This window comes from Penicillium chrysogenum (assembly GCF_028827035.1).
Source record: "Penicillium chrysogenum strain IBT 35668 chromosome Unknown utg000005l_segment0_segment0, whole genome shotgun sequence".
Taxonomy (NCBI): Eukaryota; Fungi; Ascomycota; class Eurotiomycetes; order Eurotiales; family Aspergillaceae; genus Penicillium; species Penicillium chrysogenum.
Genome location: NW_026622753.1, coordinates 7586572 through 7606690, shown reverse-complemented (window position 1 = coordinate 7606690; position 20119 = coordinate 7586572). Strand labels below are relative to the sequence as shown.

At 49.5% G+C, this 20119-nt stretch overlaps 7 protein-coding genes across 7 annotated transcripts; 2 read left to right on the top strand and 5 right to left on the bottom strand.

Moving 5' to 3' along the window:
* Positions 1-449: 449 nt before the first annotated feature.
* On the top strand, positions 450-2974 carry N7489_011252 (uncharacterized protein; the record flags this gene model as incomplete). Its single annotated transcript, XM_056717001.1, has 2 exons — positions 450-557; positions 629-2974. The coding sequence occupies 2 exons, from the start codon at positions 450-452 to the stop codon at positions 2972-2974; spliced, it is 2454 nt and encodes an 817-aa protein (XP_056564623.1).
* A 906-nt stretch (positions 2975-3880) lies between these two features.
* N7489_011251 (ribosylnicotinamide kinase) lies at positions 3881-4999 on the bottom strand (the record flags this gene model as incomplete). Its single annotated transcript, XM_056717000.1, has 2 exons — positions 3881-4712; positions 4821-4999. The coding sequence occupies 2 exons, from the start codon at positions 4997-4999 to the stop codon at positions 3881-3883; spliced, it is 1011 nt and encodes a 336-aa protein (XP_056564622.1).
* Positions 5000-5596: 597 nt separating this feature from the next.
* Positions 5597-9295, bottom strand: N7489_011250 (DEAD/DEAH box helicase; the record flags this gene model as incomplete). The annotated part of the gene is made up of 2 exons (XM_056716999.1): positions 5597-8334; positions 8422-9295. 2 exons carry the CDS (start codon positions 9293-9295, stop codon positions 5597-5599), a joined length of 3612 nt encoding a protein of 1203 aa, XP_056564621.1.
* Positions 9296-9679: 384 nt separating this feature from the next.
* On the bottom strand, positions 9680-11857 carry N7489_011249 (putative HMG box transcriptional regulator; the record flags this gene model as incomplete). The annotated part of the gene is made up of 3 exons (XM_056716998.1): positions 9680-11197; positions 11247-11392; positions 11518-11857. 3 exons carry the CDS (start codon positions 11855-11857, stop codon positions 9680-9682), a joined length of 2004 nt encoding a protein of 667 aa, XP_056564620.1.
* A 1963-nt stretch (positions 11858-13820) lies between these two features.
* N7489_011248 (Esterase SGNH hydrolase-type) lies at positions 13821-14595 on the bottom strand (the record flags this gene model as incomplete). Its single annotated transcript, XM_056716997.1, has 2 exons — positions 13821-14252; positions 14359-14595. 2 exons carry the CDS (start codon positions 14593-14595, stop codon positions 13821-13823), a joined length of 669 nt encoding a protein of 222 aa, XP_056564619.1.
* A 1761-nt stretch (positions 14596-16356) lies between these two features.
* On the top strand, positions 16357-17494 carry N7489_011247 (40S ribosomal protein eS6; the record flags this gene model as incomplete). Its single annotated transcript, XM_056716996.1, has 5 exons — positions 16357-16461; positions 16578-16650; positions 16752-16772; positions 16882-17299; positions 17398-17494. 5 exons carry the CDS (start codon positions 16357-16359, stop codon positions 17492-17494), a joined length of 714 nt encoding a protein of 237 aa, XP_056564618.1.
* Positions 17495-18682: 1188 nt separating this feature from the next.
* Positions 18683-19942, bottom strand: N7489_011246 (ribose-phosphate diphosphokinase; the record flags this gene model as incomplete). The annotated part of the gene is made up of 5 exons (XM_056716995.1): positions 18683-18836; positions 18930-19202; positions 19282-19654; positions 19720-19811; positions 19872-19942. 5 exons carry the CDS (start codon positions 19940-19942, stop codon positions 18683-18685), a joined length of 963 nt encoding a protein of 320 aa, XP_056564617.1.
* Between the last annotated feature and the right edge of the window lie 177 nt (positions 19943-20119).

Sequence of the window (20119 nt, the reverse complement as noted above, 5' to 3'; positions counted from 1 at the left end):
AGTGTTTCACTATTCTTTTTTATTATGCTTGATGCTTTAACTGGGTGGCTAAAGGGTTTCATTTTTTATAGGCGCTGGCGGATATAAAAGGGGAGGTCTTTCTTTCATGGGATTGGGAGAAAAGTGAGATTATTCTTAAGCCCTTCTTGTATATACAGGCCCTTTTTTTTTTTTTTTTTTTTTTTTCTTTTGAAAGCAGCATCACTGGCTAATTGCAAGTGCTGCTTTTCTTCTCTTTTTCTTTTTAATTGACGATGTATGAGGTGGAAATGCAATGGCTTAATATCTTCACGTACCTTCCTAATGTTGTTTGCTATCTTGATTTTCCTTCTTCAACTTCTCTTCTCTTCTCTTCTACTCTCTACTCCTTTTTTGTTTTCCATCTTCTTTCCTCTCTATCAGTTTCCCTTCTCCATTTGTTCATCTCCATTCATCTCAGGGAGCCCACCATGGAACCCACCATGAACCCTAACGACAGCCCTCTCAGCAACCTCGATTTGTGGTGCGACTGGAGCGGTATTCCAGAGGAACCGGTGTCTATCACTATTGCCATGGAGGTAACACTGAGAACCAGGCAATCCTCGAGTCTTTGCTTTATGTCTCGGTACTGACTGTCGTCTGAATTAAGCTACAAACCTGCGGTCATCCCAACCTCCATTTACCAGTCCTCAATGTCCAGTCGCCGAACATCGTCAAGTGCCCGTCTTGGGTCATCCGGTTGAAGCCCGACTTCCACTATGATACCGACACTCCACCCGAGAAAGAAGCTTGGCGGCCTGGCCAAGAATATAGTGATGAGACCGAGAGATACCCTGCCAATAATGACTCTGTTGCGGAGTCTGCGAGTGTTGTTGTTCACGATGGTTCGCGGGATGAAGATTCCCAGGATATCTTTCCTCGTACTGTGGATATCTCGGGGATGTACACCCATGTTGATAGCTCGGGTAGCCCGACCTCTTCTGGCCCTCGCACGAGCCAGGTCGCCAGCTTGGGCAGCCCACACTCTCCCAACCCTCGTAAGAGATCTGCCAAGGCTGCTTCTCTGCCAGACTCAATCCCTCCTGACGATGAGTACCAAGGCACCCGACACAAACTTACGATGACCAAGATCGACCCGTCGGGACTGGAGCCTGTGTCCCAGGATAGCACCACCACCGAGGAGATCGCCACACCCATTCACAGTCCTCCCGCCAGTCTTGATGAAACCAGCGTGATACCTGAGAACATCCCGTTGCCTCAAGACTCGACTCCAGGTCCTGTGTCAGTTTCGCCGAGCGTCACATCTACATCTGAGCATTTCTCGCTCAACGGAACGACAGTGGCGGTTGACAATGTACCTGAACTCGACGAAACACCTCCTTTGCACATTGCAGAAACTCCTAGCAAGATTGACTTGAGCGGTACTGAACCGCTTACCGAAGCGAACTTGCTCCAGCAGAATTATGATACACTCTCGACTCGTGGGTGCAACGGAAGCTTTTCTGACACCGGAGACAGTGACAAAGAAAAGGAGGACTTGCTTCTTTCACTTGACGCAATCGGATCGCCATCATTTTTCTCGTGCCCTGGGTCGAACCCTCTGCCCCGGACGTCCTCAGAAATTGCCGAAGAGCGCAAGTCCCAGCTCACCATGCACAATGATATTCTTTACGTGCACACTCCTCCCATCGTCTACTCCGCGACATACCAAATCGCAATTTCGCTCAAGGTCAGGCTGCAGAAAGGAAAATCAAAGGATTGGTGGGAGTTGGCTGTGAGTGGACTACCTCGACTCGCCCAATTCGAGTCTGGCTATCTCTACTTCCGAACACCCCCGGGTCAGGGTATGGAATTTGTGACTTCATCTTTCAAACGGCATACCCTTGTGGAAAGCTGCTTGATGGCCCAGTTTGACAGTGGGAAAAACCTCGTGGTTGCGTTCCGTAAGTGCAATGCAGAATACTACGGACAACTCAAGGACTACAAAGCCAACACAGTCATACGTATGGAGGTGGCTGACGGTCCATCGTCCTGTCTGATCAAATACAATGCTGTTTGCTCCATTGATCTCATCAACCACAACTTCTGGGCCGAGAAGTGCAAATTCCGCCTTTTTGTGCATGGCGGCCCAGAGGGCGAGTTTGACGCCGTTTTCACTGCTAAAAAGCCTCTGGTCAACTCTATTCGGCTGCAATCAGATGGCATTGGAATTTCACGCATCAATATTGTCAGCATTCCGCAAGCTCTGGACATGTTCATAGTGTCGTGGGAGGTGAATCTGCCACGAGGCAAGGCTGTCACTTGGCAGCCATGGATAAAAACCACGTTGTATAGCGAGGCTGAAATTATCCTCCAAGAAGATTACGCCATTTATGGTCCCAATCATGAAATTGTACTTCCGAAGTATCTGAATGCTGGTACTAGGTGTCAGTTTTCATGTGGCCAACCAGGAGGTATCTGTGTTCCGGAGCTTAATTATTTTAAGCCCCAAGTCACTCGACCTCCATATCTCCATGATGGTTTCGCCATTCACAAGCCTAGCCTGACAGGGCCTTTATCTGGCAGAAGTCGAGCTTCCAAGTCTACGAGTACACAGACCCTAGTTGCCGAGACTCCAGCTCCGGTCGCTGGGCCAAAGAAGCCACGCCATGTACGCGGATTACGCACCCTGTGGGGCCTGGCCAAGTTCTTTTTCTTCCTTCTCCATGTGCTGGGTTTTGTGGCCTCTGTGCACTTGATCTACTGGTCGTACTTGCTGCACAACAGTGTGTTCGGCGAAGTCTATGTCTATGGCCCAGTGGAGTACGCAGAGAATTTCACCACCAATTCTCAAGAGGCGGAGACTGTCCTGGCGGAGTTTAATCTTTATCCTGAGCTGATTCAGCCCGAATCTCAGCAGAACGTCAACACCAAACCTGCTGATATCACCCCAATGCCCCTGAGAGACCGCATCGATTACCTTCTCGGATGGCGAGGACCAATTGCGCAGGAGTAAATTCATTGGTGATGGGCGTGACTCAGGATAATTTCAAAGGTTACGGAGGAGAATACCGGGATATGAATAGGAAACCGCAGAACCAAGTGCCGCCATCGGTAGATTTAGCAGATAGCAAACATGAATACAAAAAGAAAATCTATTGATCAAGCCAACGTATAACGTACTATACTACCTTATATTCCAGACGAAGTCAAGAAAGACCAAAAAGACGGAAAATCAACTGTCTTATCCAGTTCGAGGAATCGACTACGAGTCTGAGATTTTGACCCGGGAGTCCAACGTCCCAAGGGAGTGGACACCATATGTCGCGCCGATGAACAATCTGAATCTGCTACCGATGAACAGGACTGGGAGGCCTTAGGTGGTGAACAATACGATATTCAATTATTCGTGCAGGACAGAATTGCTAAGTTGTAACCCTGGAATGACGGAGACCACGATATATCTAGCTGTATAATTAGGAGAATTGGCTTGATTAACGTCCTTTAATTTTTCTTTATCCTTGGTAAAAGGAAGTAGACACGGGATGTTCATAAGTAGCTTATTGTTTGAATCCTTAGTATATCTATTAAAAAAAGAAAAACATCAAATACCTACAGACGGATGAGCCAAAGCGAAAGTTCCCTGGTCCGGTAGACCTTCCCCATAGGTAGCTTAGAACCTTCCATTCAATACATGACTTGATCATCAGACCGCATCGACTGCCTTGCAGGGTGTCGAGGACCAATTTTGCAGGAGCAAGTCTTTTGACGACGGAGATGGCTCAGTATCGTTAGGAAGACGACCTGGCTTGAATGAGAAATTGCAGAAGGCGTAGGTCTCTCTACAGTTACGAGATAAAGTAAAAGGCAAAACCATTAAGCCACTTGTACAATATCATTTAGTCAGTATACACAACTATACCTACGTCCGATTCAAATAATATCCCAAGATCAACTCAACAGCCCACCTCAAAACAACATCCATCCCTGCACTCCCACAGCCCGGAGCAACCTCAACCCCAACATCCCTCCTAGCCCTAGTTCCATCCCCAACCCTCCGAACAAGATCCTCCTCCGCCAGAGCACCGTCCCCACCCTCCTCATCCTCATCCTCATCCCCATCCCCATCCCCATCCTCAGCAATCAACAACCAAGCATGATCCGTCACATACCGCGGCCAAACAACATCATCCACATACCCAGGCGGATCGACCCAGAAATTCTGCGGCGGCCGATCATCCTCAGCATCAAGATCAACCTCCGTGCTAGTCTTCCCATCCCCACCATCTCCCCCATCCGAGCTCTGCACTGGTGGTTCCGGCGCCGCCCCAATAGTCACATACCCACTCCTCCCCTCCCGCCTCGCCTTAACAAGCTCATACGCCGCAGGCAGGAAGAGATGAAGATGTATAGCGTCATGCACGGAACGGAGGACGTGTTCTTCGCCCCCGGATTCGGACGGAGGCGCAAATAGCAAAAATCCCTCTAGGAATGCAATAGTCGGGTTCTCGGTGCTTTTCCTCGCCTCGTCCTGCAATCGAGAACTAATAATACCTCGCAGCTCCTGCACGATCTCGTCTGGCACGCCGGAATCGGTTGCGTCGTTTTGGTCTTCCTTGCTCTGGAGTCGGGGTGGGAGGGTGCCGTTTTCGCGGACGTAGTTCAGTGCTTGGGTGAGGAAGGGGATGTCGATTGCGGAGGCTGTGTCCCAGTCTTGGATTCTTTTGCCGGAGCGGGTTGTTGTGTATGGGATTCTGGGGTTTGTTAGTGTGGGGTTTGTTTGGGGTTGGGTTGGGGTTAATGTAGGATTGTTTCGCTGAGACAAGGTGGGGTATATATATATGGAGCTGAAGTATACGTACTTATCGTCTGGGAAATAGAAGTCATCTTCGTGGATTATGAACGTGTTTAGACGGGAGTCCTTGGGCTTAAGATCCACCCCGTAGAATACACGCTGCAGTAACCGCGCGAGGGTCGTCTTGCCGCTGCTCGAGGGCCCGGATATCCCTATTACCACAGCTTTCTCGTGAACTGGCTTCATTGTTTTTTTTTCTGGGTTGGGGCAATTGGAGAATTGAAGCCAAGTGAGGGGTGAGATCTTGTCAAAAAGGCTTATCTTCTTATCGGGTTTGACCCCGCAGATTGCACCTGCATGTATGCATGCGGATATAAGAGTAGTATTTACCTTGTTATACCTAAAAGACCCCGAAAAGACATTGGAGAATGACATACAAAGATGTAACTGCTTACATGTGGCCTATTCTTATATAAAAACCAGATTATCAGTCTTATACCAAGGCCGTATGAGATTATTCTTGTCTTCCTACTCCAAATCACAAATCTAACCAGCCCTGGAGGATCGAAAAGCTTACATACGTATGTACGTACCTAGGTAGGTCTGATACATACCCACCAGGGCATATTAATAGCAGCAGCTAACACCTGGGCAGCTAGCTAGCCCCAATTTTGAGGGATCACGCGCGCTCTAACCGCCAATCTGCTTTATCTTATGTTACCATGTATCCTTGGTGTATGAACTAATTCTTTTTCTCTCGACTTGAATAATCTAGGTTTCTATATGGGTATAAAGTACGCAGAAATCCGACATATCGCTAGAACGTAAAAGTGTGAATATGCATCATGGCCCGAACGGCCCGAACAACGAGACCCGCCTCTCAACACCATCCCGGGGTAAATCTGGCCCAGAGTGCATCGGCATGTATTGCGCTGGACCAACGCTATCCCCCATGACCGCCACGTGCTCTCCAAAGCCAGCCCGCGGAGGCGCAGAAACAGGAGCCCCAGCACCAAAAGCAGAATTCAGCATGGGAACCGGCTGCACACCCATGACCTGATCATGCTCCGCAAAGCCAATCCGAGGCCTCTTGGCCGGTGACCCCTGAACACCAGTCGAATGGGAATCGGCATCTGACTCCAAGGTCCGCGGTATGCGCGCCGGTCTGGGCCGCGATGGCCCGCGCGCAGGGACCACCTCGTTATCAGGAATGGGCAATTTATGCCGATCGAATAGACCGAGCGGATGTGTCAGCGGAGCCATTCCGGCCGAAGCCTCATCCGGCATGGGTAGGAATGGCTCGTTCTGAATGATCTCGCTCATAGTCTTATCGTCCACCGGGTTCTTTCCTGCGTGCTTCGTTTCCTCGTCGGTCATGTTTTTACTGCGGTTGAGCATTCGATGTTCGAGGGTATCGCCTAAGACGAGGGTTTCGACGTAGACGGGTCTTTTCTGCCCGATTCTGTGGGCTCGTTTGATGGCTTGGCTCTCCACGTTACGTTCCCAGATTGGGTTGACGATGTACATTCTTGAGGCTTCGGGGATGTGGAGACCGTGCGAGGCTTCTTTGACGCTCATCAGTAGAACGCGGACTTCGTGGGTTTGGCGGAAGTCGCTCAGATTCTCGCTTTTGAGATTGGATCCCATGCTTGCGGTACTGGCGTATGTGCGGAATTTGACTGCTATTAGGTCCAGGCCTTGCTCGACCCAGGCAGCGACGTTGTCATGTTCGTAGAAGATGATGATCTTGTCGGTTTTCTCGAACTTCAGGACTTGCTCCAATAAGTACCGAAGCTTGGCTGATGCTACTCCTTCCAGCTTCGTTTGTGTCAAGGGCGAAGTCTCCGGGAGAGTGCGGAAGATCTTCTTCTCGAAAGTTTGATTTTTCTTCTTCTTTTTCGAGGTCGATCTGTTTACTGGAAGATTCGTCGACTCGGTGGCACCACTGTGAGCAGAAATAGCTGTCTGGCTGTGTTTGGTTAGCTCCCGACGAACTTTGATACCCTCCCCCGCAAGACCTTCAGCGGGATCAGGCGTGCGGAGATGGTGCATCACAAATTCTTGCGCGCGACGGGCCTGGGTCATACCCATGAGCAGGGGCTCGTGGTCAGCGTCTGTGCCATCAAGCGCCCACATATTGCGAGCATGCTCTGGGAAATGCCGAATAAAGACTCCAAGCTCGTGCATTTTTTTGAATCCATTCCAGCCAGAGGAACTCATTGCCTTTCGTGCGATCTGAATTCCTTGTTTTAATTGGTTGAGATCCGCCACTGTCATCTTCTCCTGGTTTTCCTCCAGGTATTCTAGGGCAATATCCACAGTACCTTGGACATCATCATCGCCAGCCCACCAAAATCCAGCCAGACGTAAGTTCTGTATCAACTCAGTGAGCTTCTTCCTGTTCTTTTTGTTCGTCTCATCAAACATATAGTCAGGACCTTCACGTTCAGATGTAATGGCGTTGACTGCGAGAGTGAAGAGGAATATGTTGATGTACAGACGGTCGTAGAAGGTCGGCTCAAGGTAGACCACCTTGTTATACAGTGGTGGAAGAGTGATCTCCTTTTTGACCGTTTCATACCGGTGTCGCACAACAAGACTCTGGAGAGTGGCACGTAGTGATGGGGATTTTCGGGGCATTCCATCTTCGCCCACCGTTCTTGTGTGAGTTTTCCAACAATCGTAGGAATTGTTCGACCAAGGCTTGAGATCCAAGAAATTACGGACCATAAAGCCCAATTTATCCAGATTTCTGATTTCATGTTCGACGGCATTTCCCGCCTTTTTGCGGGGTTGCAAGAAGGCATGCTCGTCCGGTGACGATTCAGTATCGTCTGTGTCCATTTCCTGTGAAGCAATGCTAAGTTCCACCCCGTACAATTCCGAGAGAGGGGTTCCTGAAATCATCCAGCGACGCTCGAATTTCAGCTTTTTGAGCAAGTCGACCATTTCTGTTGTTGTACTGGCAAGGTCATGCCCTTCATCGACAATAACTCGCAACCAATGAAGATTGAGAATAGGAGATTCCGGCTTCTGTCCATGTTTGTCCGGTTTGGGGTTCTCTCTGTTGCATCGGCCTTTGGAGAAAAGCACAATATCGAAGTTCAGGAGTTCTTCCGTTGATGGTGTTTTGTCCTTATTTCGCAGTACTAGGACATTCAGATCGGTTGTGTGGATAGCGATCTCACGTTCCCAATGGTCCAGCAAGTTATCCGGCACAATAACGAGTGTACCGGAGCAGAGAAGAATTCGGTTGGCCGATCGTGTGTACGCTGAGGCTTCTCTTTGACGTTTGCTTTTCGCTGGTTCGACGTAGGAGCCACTGTTGGTCACACAAGCCTTCCTACAATTACTATAATCTTTCCCGTCTGCCAGCATCCGGTCGAAGTGGTCCTTCCAGGGCAGGGAAAAGCGACCAGCAGTAGCAGCAGCCATTTGCATTAATGTTCCAGTCTTGAGCCTGATGGGGTTATTGAGTGTCTGGTACTCCACGGGGATTTTGGGGAAATGGCCCCGCGTAGCCAATATCACAGCAAGACTGATGAGAGTTTTTCCGCATCCCATAGACTCTGCCAGAATCCCTAGTAACAATCAGTATAGTTCACCAATGTATTCATAACCTGCCCAACAATCATTGAGCAGTCAGCGCCGAATATGTGAGTACCCACCTCCACAGGCCTCGGGATACAAAATCTTGTAACTCAAAACGGTCCCAGACTCCTTATCATAATAGAACTCCGACCCAGTCGGACCCCGCCAAGGCTGGAACCTCGGATCAAGCGTCAGCGCCGGCGCTGCCTCCCGCTGAACCATCACAGCAGCAGACTCGCGCTGGAACTCATAAAGCGTTGTTTTAAGACCTCGAACCGAACTGCCAAGCAGTTCCTCCATGGCGTTCTGGGAGTGCAAATCTGTTACGTGGTTCAACTTCAGAGTGGGTTCTTGCAGCGTATTGAATATGTAATATAGGGATTCTTCTTCGCTATCGGGTTGAGCTTTCGCATTTAAACCAGCACGGGCGCCAGCCAAGCCGTTCCATGCTTCAGAGGTTCTGTCAATCATGGACATGACAAGCTTGAGAGCGGACCTGACCGTCTTCTCGGAATCGCCACGTTTTCTTAAAATGGGCTTCTTTTGCTGTGCCTCTGGGAGCACAAAGACCTGTACATTGTTGCCGTCGCTAAGGGAGCGTGTTCGGATCCATTCGTGCTTTTCCAGCAACGCTATCTCGGAGCTCGGGTAGAGGTGCGTGCATGAGTATTTGCGCAAAATGCCGGCTGGGATGTAGTGATCAATATGGGCATCCGTTGCCTCTGGGTTATGGGTTTCAAGAGGCCGGTCTGTCACATCTGGGTTGAGAGGCTTATTTGCCTCTGGGATGAAAGGGTTGAGAGGCCCATCCATCGCCTCTGGGGCTTCAAATTTCACATCGGGCTGAGGACTACTAGACGGCGGCACATAAGGAAGCCCTGAAGGTAGATCATTCACCTCAATAGGTGTTCTGCTCCAGCCGCCCAGGGTCCATTGGGTTAGCTCCGACATGGTGGATAGTTGCAAGAGAGAACAAGATGCATGGACGAACCCATATTCGGAGATATTGGCAGAATAGTGACCGCCTTTGATAAGCGGCTCCGCCCTACTCCAGACCTGCCGGGTTGGCGTGTGGATCAAGAGGGTCCGAGCCCCCACGGGTTGTTTAGGACGTCCCTTTCCTTCCTGATTACATTTTACATCGCTCAATTGATATATTAACCTCGTTACAATGTTTCCACTATTAATATTATTATTAGAAGCACGATGGGCCATCATCAAATTACCATCTAGTCTATCACAAGCCCAACCAATGAATCCATGAAATCCTTAAACAATGCACCTAATTCCATTCTCTGTCCCGCCCCCACAGCAGGCTTGAGCCTGAGCCTGAGCTTACTGAGTCAAAAAGTCCTCAATCTCAAAACCCATCCGCTTAAGCGCCTTCTCCTCCAAATCCCGCCCAACAACCTTCCTCAGCACAACCGTGCGCGCATCCTGCAGCCGCACCTCAACCGGATTCCCACCCACACGATCCAGCTCCTCCTTACTGCACTCACGAATGTAAACCGTGATATCAGGACCCACGCACGCGCGCCACAGCGACGCCATCCACTGCCAGTGGTCAAGCGGCGCATAGGAGTCGCCGATGGGTGTGGAGCAGGCGAATGCATCCGCCGTGGTGAGCTGGTAGCGTGGGACGAGTGCGATTGGCACGCCATAGTGACTGTCTGTTGTGATGGCGCTGGCCTCGGAGCCGTTCTCGCTCGACTGGGCCGGGGAGTGGATGTGCAGGTTTGCGGTCTTGGGGATGAGGGTGCGCGGGGAGACGTTGGGGGCTGGGGTTTCCTCATCTGTTATGGAGCGGGCGTCGACGGAGCCGGCTCTTGAGGTGGATTTCACGAAGCCGATGACTTCGTCGGAGATCCGGTGCCAGGCGGAGATGGTGTTGAGGTAGTCGACTGTGGCGTCGCCCATCTGGCCTTCTGCGGAGGTCGGGCGGGGTGCTTTGATTTCTGGACCGTCGAAGACCCGGACGTGGTACTTTGTTTCCTTTTTTAGGAGGTTGTTGAGGTATTCGACGGCTGTTTGGACGAGGTCTGGGTCTTGGCCGTCGACGGCGATGACGGGCCCGCGGGCTGGTGGGGTGCCGTCCCGGAATGAGGGGAGGAGTGGTGGGGAGATCTTGGCGAGGACTTTGATCTTGTTGAGGAAGGGGATTGTCATGACTGTTGCTTCGACACTGGACCCTTCTTGTGGGTAGGGTGTCATGGGAGTCATCACCGGTGTTGTGGTCTGGAGTGGCGGTAGCTTCAGACTCGGGTCCGGGTGTGGTTGCCCGGGAACATTTTGATATGGCCGTTGCGGTTGAAGCATGGGTAGATGGCGTGGCGGCATATCAGGGCGAGCACTCCAAGGGGTCATCGGGTGCGGTGACTCGGGAACGCCGCTGCCAGGACTGCGGTCCCGGTAGGAGGGATTTAGAGTTGGCTTGAATGAGCCGTGAGATACTCGGCGGCGTTTGTTATCAGGCGACCGACCACCGGGTTCCTCCCAGTGTCTTTGGCGAGAACGGGGATCGTGATCCATCTTTGCCGACTTTGGTACTGGATTGGGGTCCTTCTCGCGACCTTGGTGGGTTCTTGGCAAGCCATTTGGGTGTGCATTTGGGTGTGGTGACGGTGCTGAGAAGTTCGATGGTGGTCGATACCCAGACCCACTGCTGGGTGTGAACGGAGTCATGGGGGAAGCGGGTGCATTCATCAGTCGACCACCACATCTGTTACAATGTGATGAACCAGACGGGTTGTGCCCAATACCTGAGGCCGCACTCCGAGCGCTGCCATCCCGACCATACCGCCGAGGCTGGTAGCGGTAGTCCGGGTATTGCTGCTGATGCCGTGCTTTTTCCTCCTGTGATTGTTAGCGGTCGAAACCACATTGGCGGAGATAGTTGCCTTACCTCTGCAAGTGCCTTCCATTTACTCTTGTCATCCTCCGAAAGGGATCGCCACTGTTCCCCGATAATCTTGGAGATCTCGGGATTGGCCAAGCCAGGGTTATGAGCGACCACCATGGCCTGATAATGCTGACGATACAGGATAAAAGCTAGATTTTTGCAGAGTATTAGCCATGTCCATGTTCGAGAGATCCGATCTGGCTAATGACGACCAAAAAAGAAACAATCGAAAAGCACTTGCCAATCTCTAACGATGCGGACAATATCGACTCACCATTACGAGGCCGGGGGATTTTCGGATCCGGTTGACAGAGGCAAAACTGCATAGCACTCTCTTTGTGTGATTTGATGGGGCTGGTACTGCTGGCTGAAGAAGAGGAGGATCGGTCTGATCTGTCTCGCAAGGGCAGTTCCTTGGTGGAGATCATGGGCCCGACAGGCTTGGTAGAGCCATTGGAGGACATTTTGTGTGTCTCTTTGGGCCCGTTCAGGGAGATGTGTTGATGTGTCTGGTGTACCGTTGAACGGGGATCAGAGTACCTGACCGAAGCCCCAACTGGACCGTCGACAGGGTGTCTCATGGCCATGGCAGACTTGGGCAATTCGTCGTTCATGATTTTGTGATCGAGTAAATTGCTCGGTCTAGGCAGAGTGACTTGAGCAGACTCATAGCGTAGAGCAACAGGGTTAGGGAGAACTCGATCGTAAGACATTTATTTAATACTTTTTTCTCTCAATGAAAGGGCTCGAAGGCGATTGAATGAAAGAAGTAGGGCCCCAAGAGAAAGGTAAAAAAAAAAGTATCAAAAATCAAAAACATAAAATAAAATAAAAACAAGTATAACCTTTTGAAAGAGAACAAGTGAATTTGGGGGCGACCCCAAGAAATAACAAGAAAGGAAGAGGGGCTAGAGGCGAGCAACAAAGAAAGAGAATCACGACTGGAGGGGGAAGGAAAGGGAAATAATCGCAATAAGAAATTGAAAGACCGGGGAAGACCCAGATAGGACAAAGCGAAGTCTATGGGCGTTTGGACAGGAAATAGTTCTTTGTGGTGTTCGCCCCCGGAATCCCTGTCTAGCCTTTCTTTGATCTAGATTGCCCTTGATATTCAAAAGATAAAAAAGAAAAGAAATTTAAAAAGTACGAAAAGAAAAGAAAAGAAAAAGTTAACAGTGGCTTTTCTTTGTTATAATTCTCCTATTCCTACATATGGACCTATGGAGACTAGACTTGAAAACCTCACTTTCCCTATACTTCCAACGACACGGTGCCGTTCAGAAGATTAACCCCAACCTTGGAAAGAAAAATAATAAAAAGAAAAAAAGAAAAAAAAAAAAATGATGTGTCAACTAGCAAAATCAAACCAAATCCCCTAATTCCCTAATTCCTTTCCCTAATCTCCCTAGTATTTAGCCAAGGCACTAGAGTCATTGTTTTCTTTGTCTCCCGGATGCGGCGACCCGTGATCTCAGGGTCCACCTGTCACGTTGGCGTTGATTGGTTTCCTCGTAACGAACAAAGAAAGTAGGTACTTACTTACTTACCTACTAAGTATACAGGTATACAGGTATACAGGTTATAATGTAATAGGCTAATTAAACAATTATTTTCTGTTTAGACTTTATTTGATTGTCTGGCATTGTCACCTGGACTGATCTTCTATTATCGAGGTAGATTATATTCTCATTTCAAAAACTATGTAGGATCTCGATCCGCCGATCCCTCGATATCCCCCCCGTTACTTCGTATAGTCACTTGCTTTGACTTCGAACAATACCACCCCTTATTTTCTCTTGTCTCGGGTAATCTGGATCGTCCCGTTTTCCACTGCAAGTTCCAGTCTACTGGTTTGACATCGGTACTACCGTGTTAATTCCTGAGTCAGTGAGATCCACTTGGTCCTGGAACCCGCATCAAGTATAGTGCGTTTGATCGGGTAGCGACATCGCTTTAGACACTTTGCGAGACGTCATATTTGTCACTTTTCTTTTCTTTTTTCTTTTTCTTTTCTTGACTTGTTTGTCTGAAGAATTAGAATTCTCATTGATCTGGACAATGTCTAAGCTGCAAACCCCCGTCGGGTGTGGCGCCGGACACTTCCCACTTCCTTCGGATTCAATAGAATATCAATCCCATGGTAGATCTCCGTAGCCATGAGCCGGTGAGCGAAAGGACCCAAATGCATTTCGTCCCTGAAGATCAACAGTGTCAGTGTCAGTGTCAGTGTCACCGTGGAGAATAGCATTTTGACATGTCGATCCCTTCCCCCCACGTTTCTTATAGAAATAGTAATGACGAACATTGAAAAAAAAAGAAAAAAAGGAACCCCTTACCAGAACAGATACTTATCTGGATGCTCACACTGTTCCTTCTTTGACATCATGACCCGGAACCCACTCTCCACACAAGGCTCCACGACATTCTCCCATCCAGCTTCCTACCTAAACCATTCTCCTCCCCAATACCCACCCCATAGAGCTGCCAGTCACGGATGCGGTCCATCATAAAAGCATCAGTATCATAAAGATACACAGTACCACTCCACTCCCTGGCCACCTCACCGAGTTTCCTATTTCACTCTTCCAAGATCCGCACCGTATCCTTGTCCTGACCACCAGCCTTGAACCCAAGGAAAGTCACGTCGACCGTCTGCGTCAGAATGACCCTCAGCCCCGTTGTACTCAATCGTTCGGACAGCATATCAAGCTGATCCATAAGCGTTGCAATGCGTCGCTTAACCGATTTGCTCGCTGCGTCGTAGTCCTTGGTAACCAGCCTCCAGAGATCCCAGACGCCGAACAAAACGACGAAGATCGTGCGGTCCTGTCGGGACCGGACCGCTTCTGCGGAAAGGTCCTTCGTCGCGGCTGTCTCGGCGTCTAGCCATTGCTGGAGCTGGGACTTGAAGTCTGTTGGGTGGGTCTGAGATAGTCGGTCTAGTAGATTGAGTTCTTTGTTGTCGACTACTGCGCCCGTGGTCTTGTTTTTGTGGATTTGCTGTCTGTGCTAGGTTCTCTTGGTGGCAGGATAACTTATCGTGTTTCAGGTTGGATCTGTCAGATACGATGCTTGTTTCTCTGTGTTCTATACTTTCCCCCGGTGATTATCTTACCATTGAACAAAGCCAGTCAGTCCATATCTTGCCTTGTGGCGGGTTGGATTGGTTATCGCTCCATGAGTCCCCGAATACGACTAATCGCTGGTCGAATGTGTTGGCTACTTGGAATGGGTTCGGTGCTAAAGGGACGATATCAGAGAACCTCCTTGACGTCAGAAACCATGCTGTGGTGAGAACCATGCAGACTGCGACAGCAGACGGTGCATAGAAACCGTTCAAAATGCGTGTCATGGTGAATGGGCGGCCAGATGCTAGGTAGGCCCAGCCGGGCAGTGTCGATCTCAGGTCTTCTACTTGTTTCGGATAAGAGTCGACACGAAAGTATGGTAAGCTCCCAGACAGCAATAGCAATGCGACACAATGTAATCAGAAACCAATATCTCTCAGGTTCTGCGGGGAACCAAATATTATCCTCCAGATTATTAGAGACTACGACGAAATCTCCACTCGGACAAGAAGCACTGGCAAGGTCGGGTATGTGGCGGTTTCTCCAGAAACGCTGCAGGAAAAAGATAGAAGATAGAAGTAGGACACAACTGTCAAGACCATGATACAGTACTAGAATACACAAGAAGTAGCACCGATAAAACTGGAACCCCCATATTAGTCGTGGGTTCGTCACATCTGTAGATTGGCCGCGTGGCTTGGATGAGAACCGAGTAGACTAATATCCGACTGGGCAAATCAGAGTCGCCGATGTAATTTCTTTTCGCTTGTACTGGGCCACAATTGCTCGATCTGGTATTTTCTTCCGTATCGAAGCCTCTTGCTGATATTTGGGTTCTGTTCTTTCATATTCGTCGACGAATAGTGGAGATCAGTCTAGACTTACTTGCATCTCATACAAAGCCCAGCACATAAGGCCACGTCTGGTTTCTGTTTTGCTTTGTCTCAAGGGATTTGACATTATTTGGCCTTGTCGTCTGACACGAAATTGTTTCTTGGTACTATGGATATGCCAAGACATTGTATACTGCAGATCGCTAGAGCGGAGAAGTGTGAGACATAGTGTCTCTATTGGGAAATAGATAAGGGAGAATAAAGTACGGAACAAGTATAAGGTGGATTTGCCCAATTAATCATTTTCATCTTTCTAGCTATGATACGAAGGGGACAGACATTCAGAACACATACAAAAACACACCGTAGTGCGATCATAAATATGACCTTGGAACGTCCCTAATATTGTCTTGAGCCAAATGGATCATATTTCCGAAACCCCCAGAGCTTATCCATCTATCCTTATGAGATAGTTCTTACAAATACAGGGGTTGTCTACTCAATAATCCATGCACTGGCGTTTGCAGTGTCTGACATGCGAATGGTCCAGATCAAAGGCCGGGTATAGAGTCAAACATGGTTAGTGGATGCTGTTGATTTTGCAATTGTCGTACAAGGCTCGTGGTGGCTGTCAATGAGTCGCTTTGTGAGACCGTACTCAGTCTTGATATATAAAAGTTGGAGTTTGGCCCGGTCGAGACCACATCATGACCCGAAACATTCATCCATCATTCCGTTTGTGAGTCCCCGTCGGTTGCATTCGAAAGTCGCGCTAGGAGGTCTCACGCCTGAGTAAAACAGCACTGTGTTGATTCAAGGCGGAGCAAAAGCTGTAATTGTTGGCGGTGCTGAATATGTGTTGTCTCTTGAATGCATAGTTGGTGGAAATGAGTCGTATATTCATCGTTGAGTGAGTTCTTTCCAAATTTTCAGCCCCTCTGTAGGCACCCACGCCTCAACATTCTATGGACATGACTGAGTTGATGAACGAGGAAAAGAAAATGCCAGGGTGCTGATAGTCAGTCACATGACATGGTAAGTTCCCACTAAACCTCATTAGGAAACAAAAGCCCTACTTCCCACACGTGACACGTGACTTGCACCTCGCTAAGCCGGCGAACTAAAAAAATCCACAATACGGACTCCTTCGACGACAATCTCACAAATCGACAACACCCGCGCTACCGTCTTGACCGCGCCGCCTCCGTCAAGATGAAGCTCAACATCTCCTACCCGGCCAATGGGTCCCAGAAAATTATCGAGATCGACGATGAGCGCAAGCTCCGTCCCTTCATGGAGAAGCGCATGGGCACCGAAGTCAGCACTCCCTTAAACCACCATCCTTCCCCGACTGTCCGACAATTCAATCGATGAACAACATACACACACATACGACTATAGAGAACGACTGGCTAATTGGGATTTTTGATTAGGTTGCCGGCGATGCTCTCGGTGATGAGTTCAGCGGTTACGTGTTCAAGATTACCGGTGGTAACGACAAGCAGGGTACGCATACAATCCCCCATTCCCAGCATCGACTCGATAATGGAAAAATGGGATTCAAACGCACAACGAGGATCAACAATGCTGACGATTTGAATTCACAGGTTTCCCCATGAAGCAGGGTGGTACGTACACAGCCGCACAACAACCTGGGGAATAACGGAAAAAAAATTATATCCAACCCCAGGGATACAAGCAACAACCGACAGCATACTCATCGAATAATTTCTACAGTTCTCCTCCCCACCCGTACCCGTCTCCTCCTTTCCGACGGCCACAGCTGCTACCGCCCCCGCCGCACCGGTGAGCGCAAGCGCAAGTCCGTCCGTGGTGCCATCACCGGTCTGGACCTTGCCGTCCTTGCTCTGTCCATCGTCAAGCAGGGCGAGGGTGAGCTCCCCGGTCTCACCGACACCGTTGTCCCCAAGCGTCTCGGCCCCAAGCGTGCCACCAAGATCCGTCGCTTCTTCGGTCTCGACAAGAAGGACGACGTCCGCAAGTTCGTCATCCGCCGCACCGTCACCAAGGAGGGCAAGCAGGACTACACCAAGGCCCCCAAGATCCAGCGTCTGGTTACCCCCCAGCGTCTCCAGCGCAAGCGCCAACGCGTTGCTATCAAGCGCCGCCGTGCTGAGACTGCCCGTGATGCTGCGTAAGACTCTCCCTCTGCTGTTTTCTATGCTCTGATCGACGATCTACGGGTGTATTGGTTTGATTTTGGGAAAACATCTTAAACTAACGGTTACATAGTAACGACTACGCCAAGCTCCTTGCCGGCCGTGTCCACGAGGAGAAGGCCAAGCGTGATGAGCTCCGCAAGCGGAGGGCTTCCTCCATGCGGAAGTAAACTTCCAAACCCGCGGTTTTATGATTTCGTTCTGCGGCGATGGGGTTTAATGGAGGAGCTTCACGTCTCTGGGATGATTTGAGGGGAATTCACAAAAAATGAATCACTCTCAGGGGCGCGGAGGATACATGTGTGATAAAGAAAAAAGGGAACAAGAAAAAGACACGGGGGAACAGGTTTCAAAACGTACAAAGCAGGCTGAGTGGTTGATACTCCCTTGTGTTTGGCTACGGTGATTTCGGGCCTTGGGAGTCGCAATGCATATCTGTGTTGAACCTACCTTTTTTGATGACCCTTTTTTTTTGAATGGAGTGCATGCAAATTTCAATACTCAGTTCTGTCAATTGCTATCTTTTTTTCAAGGAGTAGGCGTAGTTATATTTGGTATATTTGTATGGGATATATCTCCTCTTTGTGGGCTCTTGGTGTACTCCACTTGAATGGAAGTCACTTACGCTAGTCGATAATGTGATTACTTTAATTTCCCCCGCTTCGGCTGATTTCCCCAAGGTACAGGCATCGGTCACGTGCTATATACAGTCTCAATTAGGGGGTGGAAAGACGTTCAGAATTATGTTTTTTTCAAGTGGTATGACTGCACTTTGCAGTCAACGGTGGATGTCCTCTATCAGATGTGTTTCCGCTCCCTCTGTGCGGCTAGTAGTGCCAAAGCCGTATGTATGTTCTTGCTATAGTCCTATATATGTTGTAGGACGACAGCAACATATCAAATCAAAACAGCCGATTTAACAGAGCCCATAGCAGCACTACCTCATAGAAAAACACCATGTCTAATTGAAAGTTGCAGAACAGCCCCAGGCCTTGGTAATAAAATATCAAGTACTCTGCATATGAAGAGCACACATGCACGATGCAACTAATCCCAGCCAAGGATAACCAACTTCCGCCAGAGAGAACTGCATAAAGCCAACATTTATACGTCGGTCTCTCTCTCTCCTCAAAAGAAAAAAGAAAAAAGAAAAAAAAAAAAAAAAAAAAAAATAGTAAACAATAATAAAACACCCGGGGACTATCATCCTCGTCCGGCTAATAAAAAGGGTCATAAAAATCGTATTTTTTTGTTTCCCGCTCACTCCACGGTTTTGTGCAACCACAGTAGGTAATCACTAGGACAAACCGTAGATTTGATCCTCTGTCCTCATGCAATAATTCATTCCTGCCTCTGATTTACCCCACGGTGTGCGAGAACAAGAAGCTAACCGACTCGCCGTTGTGTGTACGACGACATGCCTCGGCCAACGTAGGGCTGATATCGATCGTATGGATCTTGTCGCACCGCTCTTGCTTGTCTCCCAGCGGCACAGTGTTGCTGACGATAATGCTGCGAGAGAGTTAGTCAAAATGACATGACACCAAAAACCAAAAACATCCAAGAGTGCAATGACTCGTTGCTGGTATTCGGGCGTGTACATACCGCTTGAGACAGCTACCGTTGAGGTTCTCAATCGCCTTGCCGGACAGAATACCGTGCACAACGATGGCGTTGACCTCGGTGGCACCGTGCTGCATGACGGTTTCGGCAGCCTTGGCGAGCGTGCCGCAGGTGTCGGCCATATCGTCGACGATGATAGCGACCTTGTCCTTGACATTACCGACAAGGACCATGCGCGAGACCTCGTTGGGGCGGGCACGTTCCTTGTGAATGAGCGCGAATTGCAAGTCCAGGCGATCAGCAATGGCAGTAGCACTAACAGCGATCTAAATTAGCCCTTGAACTACCCCAGTATACACATACACGTGTGGTATCGAGATAGGGCAAAGCTCACCGTTTGGCGCCGCCAGCATCCGGACTGACGATGACACAGTTGGCGACATCGAGGTTCTCACGAATATACTTGAGCATGCTGGGCTCGGCGTACAGGTTGTCGACGGGGACATTGAAGAAGCCCTGGATCTGGCTGGCGTGCAGGTCCATGGTGATGACGTGGTTGCAGCCGGCGGTCTGGAGCATGTTCGCCATCAGCTTGGCGGTGATCGGAGCACGACTCTTGTCCTTCTTATCTTGGCGGGCATAAGGGAAGTTGGGGATGACGGCTGTGATGCGGCGGGCCGAGGCGGTCTTGCAAGCGTTGATCATGATCAGGAGCTCCATGAGTCCATCGTTGATATCGTTGGGTTTCGTCGATTGGAGAATGAAGACTGCAACAAACCATAGGTATGAGTGGGGGGTTCTTGATATCACGATGAAGGTGGGATGCCCGTACCATCTTCGTCCCGGACGCTCTCTCCGATTGTGACACTGGTTTCTTGGTTGGAGTATTGCAGAACCATAATCTTGGTCAACTCGATGCCCAGACTGATTCACAGCTCTATAATTAGCCGGTGGCCTAGTCTTGACCTCGTCGGTTGCACATACCGGTCTGCAACTAGGTTGGCGAGCTCGGGATGACTGTTGCCAGTCAAGAGCTTGATGGAGTTGGTCGACATGATGCAGGGCTTTGAGAAATAGTAAGAAGAGTAAAGGAGCTCAAAACACACTCTTCTCTAAGATGACCGTGTTCGGCTCAAAAAATCGATTTTCCTCCGCGGCCCCGCATGTCTTTTTTCTATGCAGTCTCGTGACGGGCTCACCGCCCAATGACATAAGCACGTCGCCAGTCCACG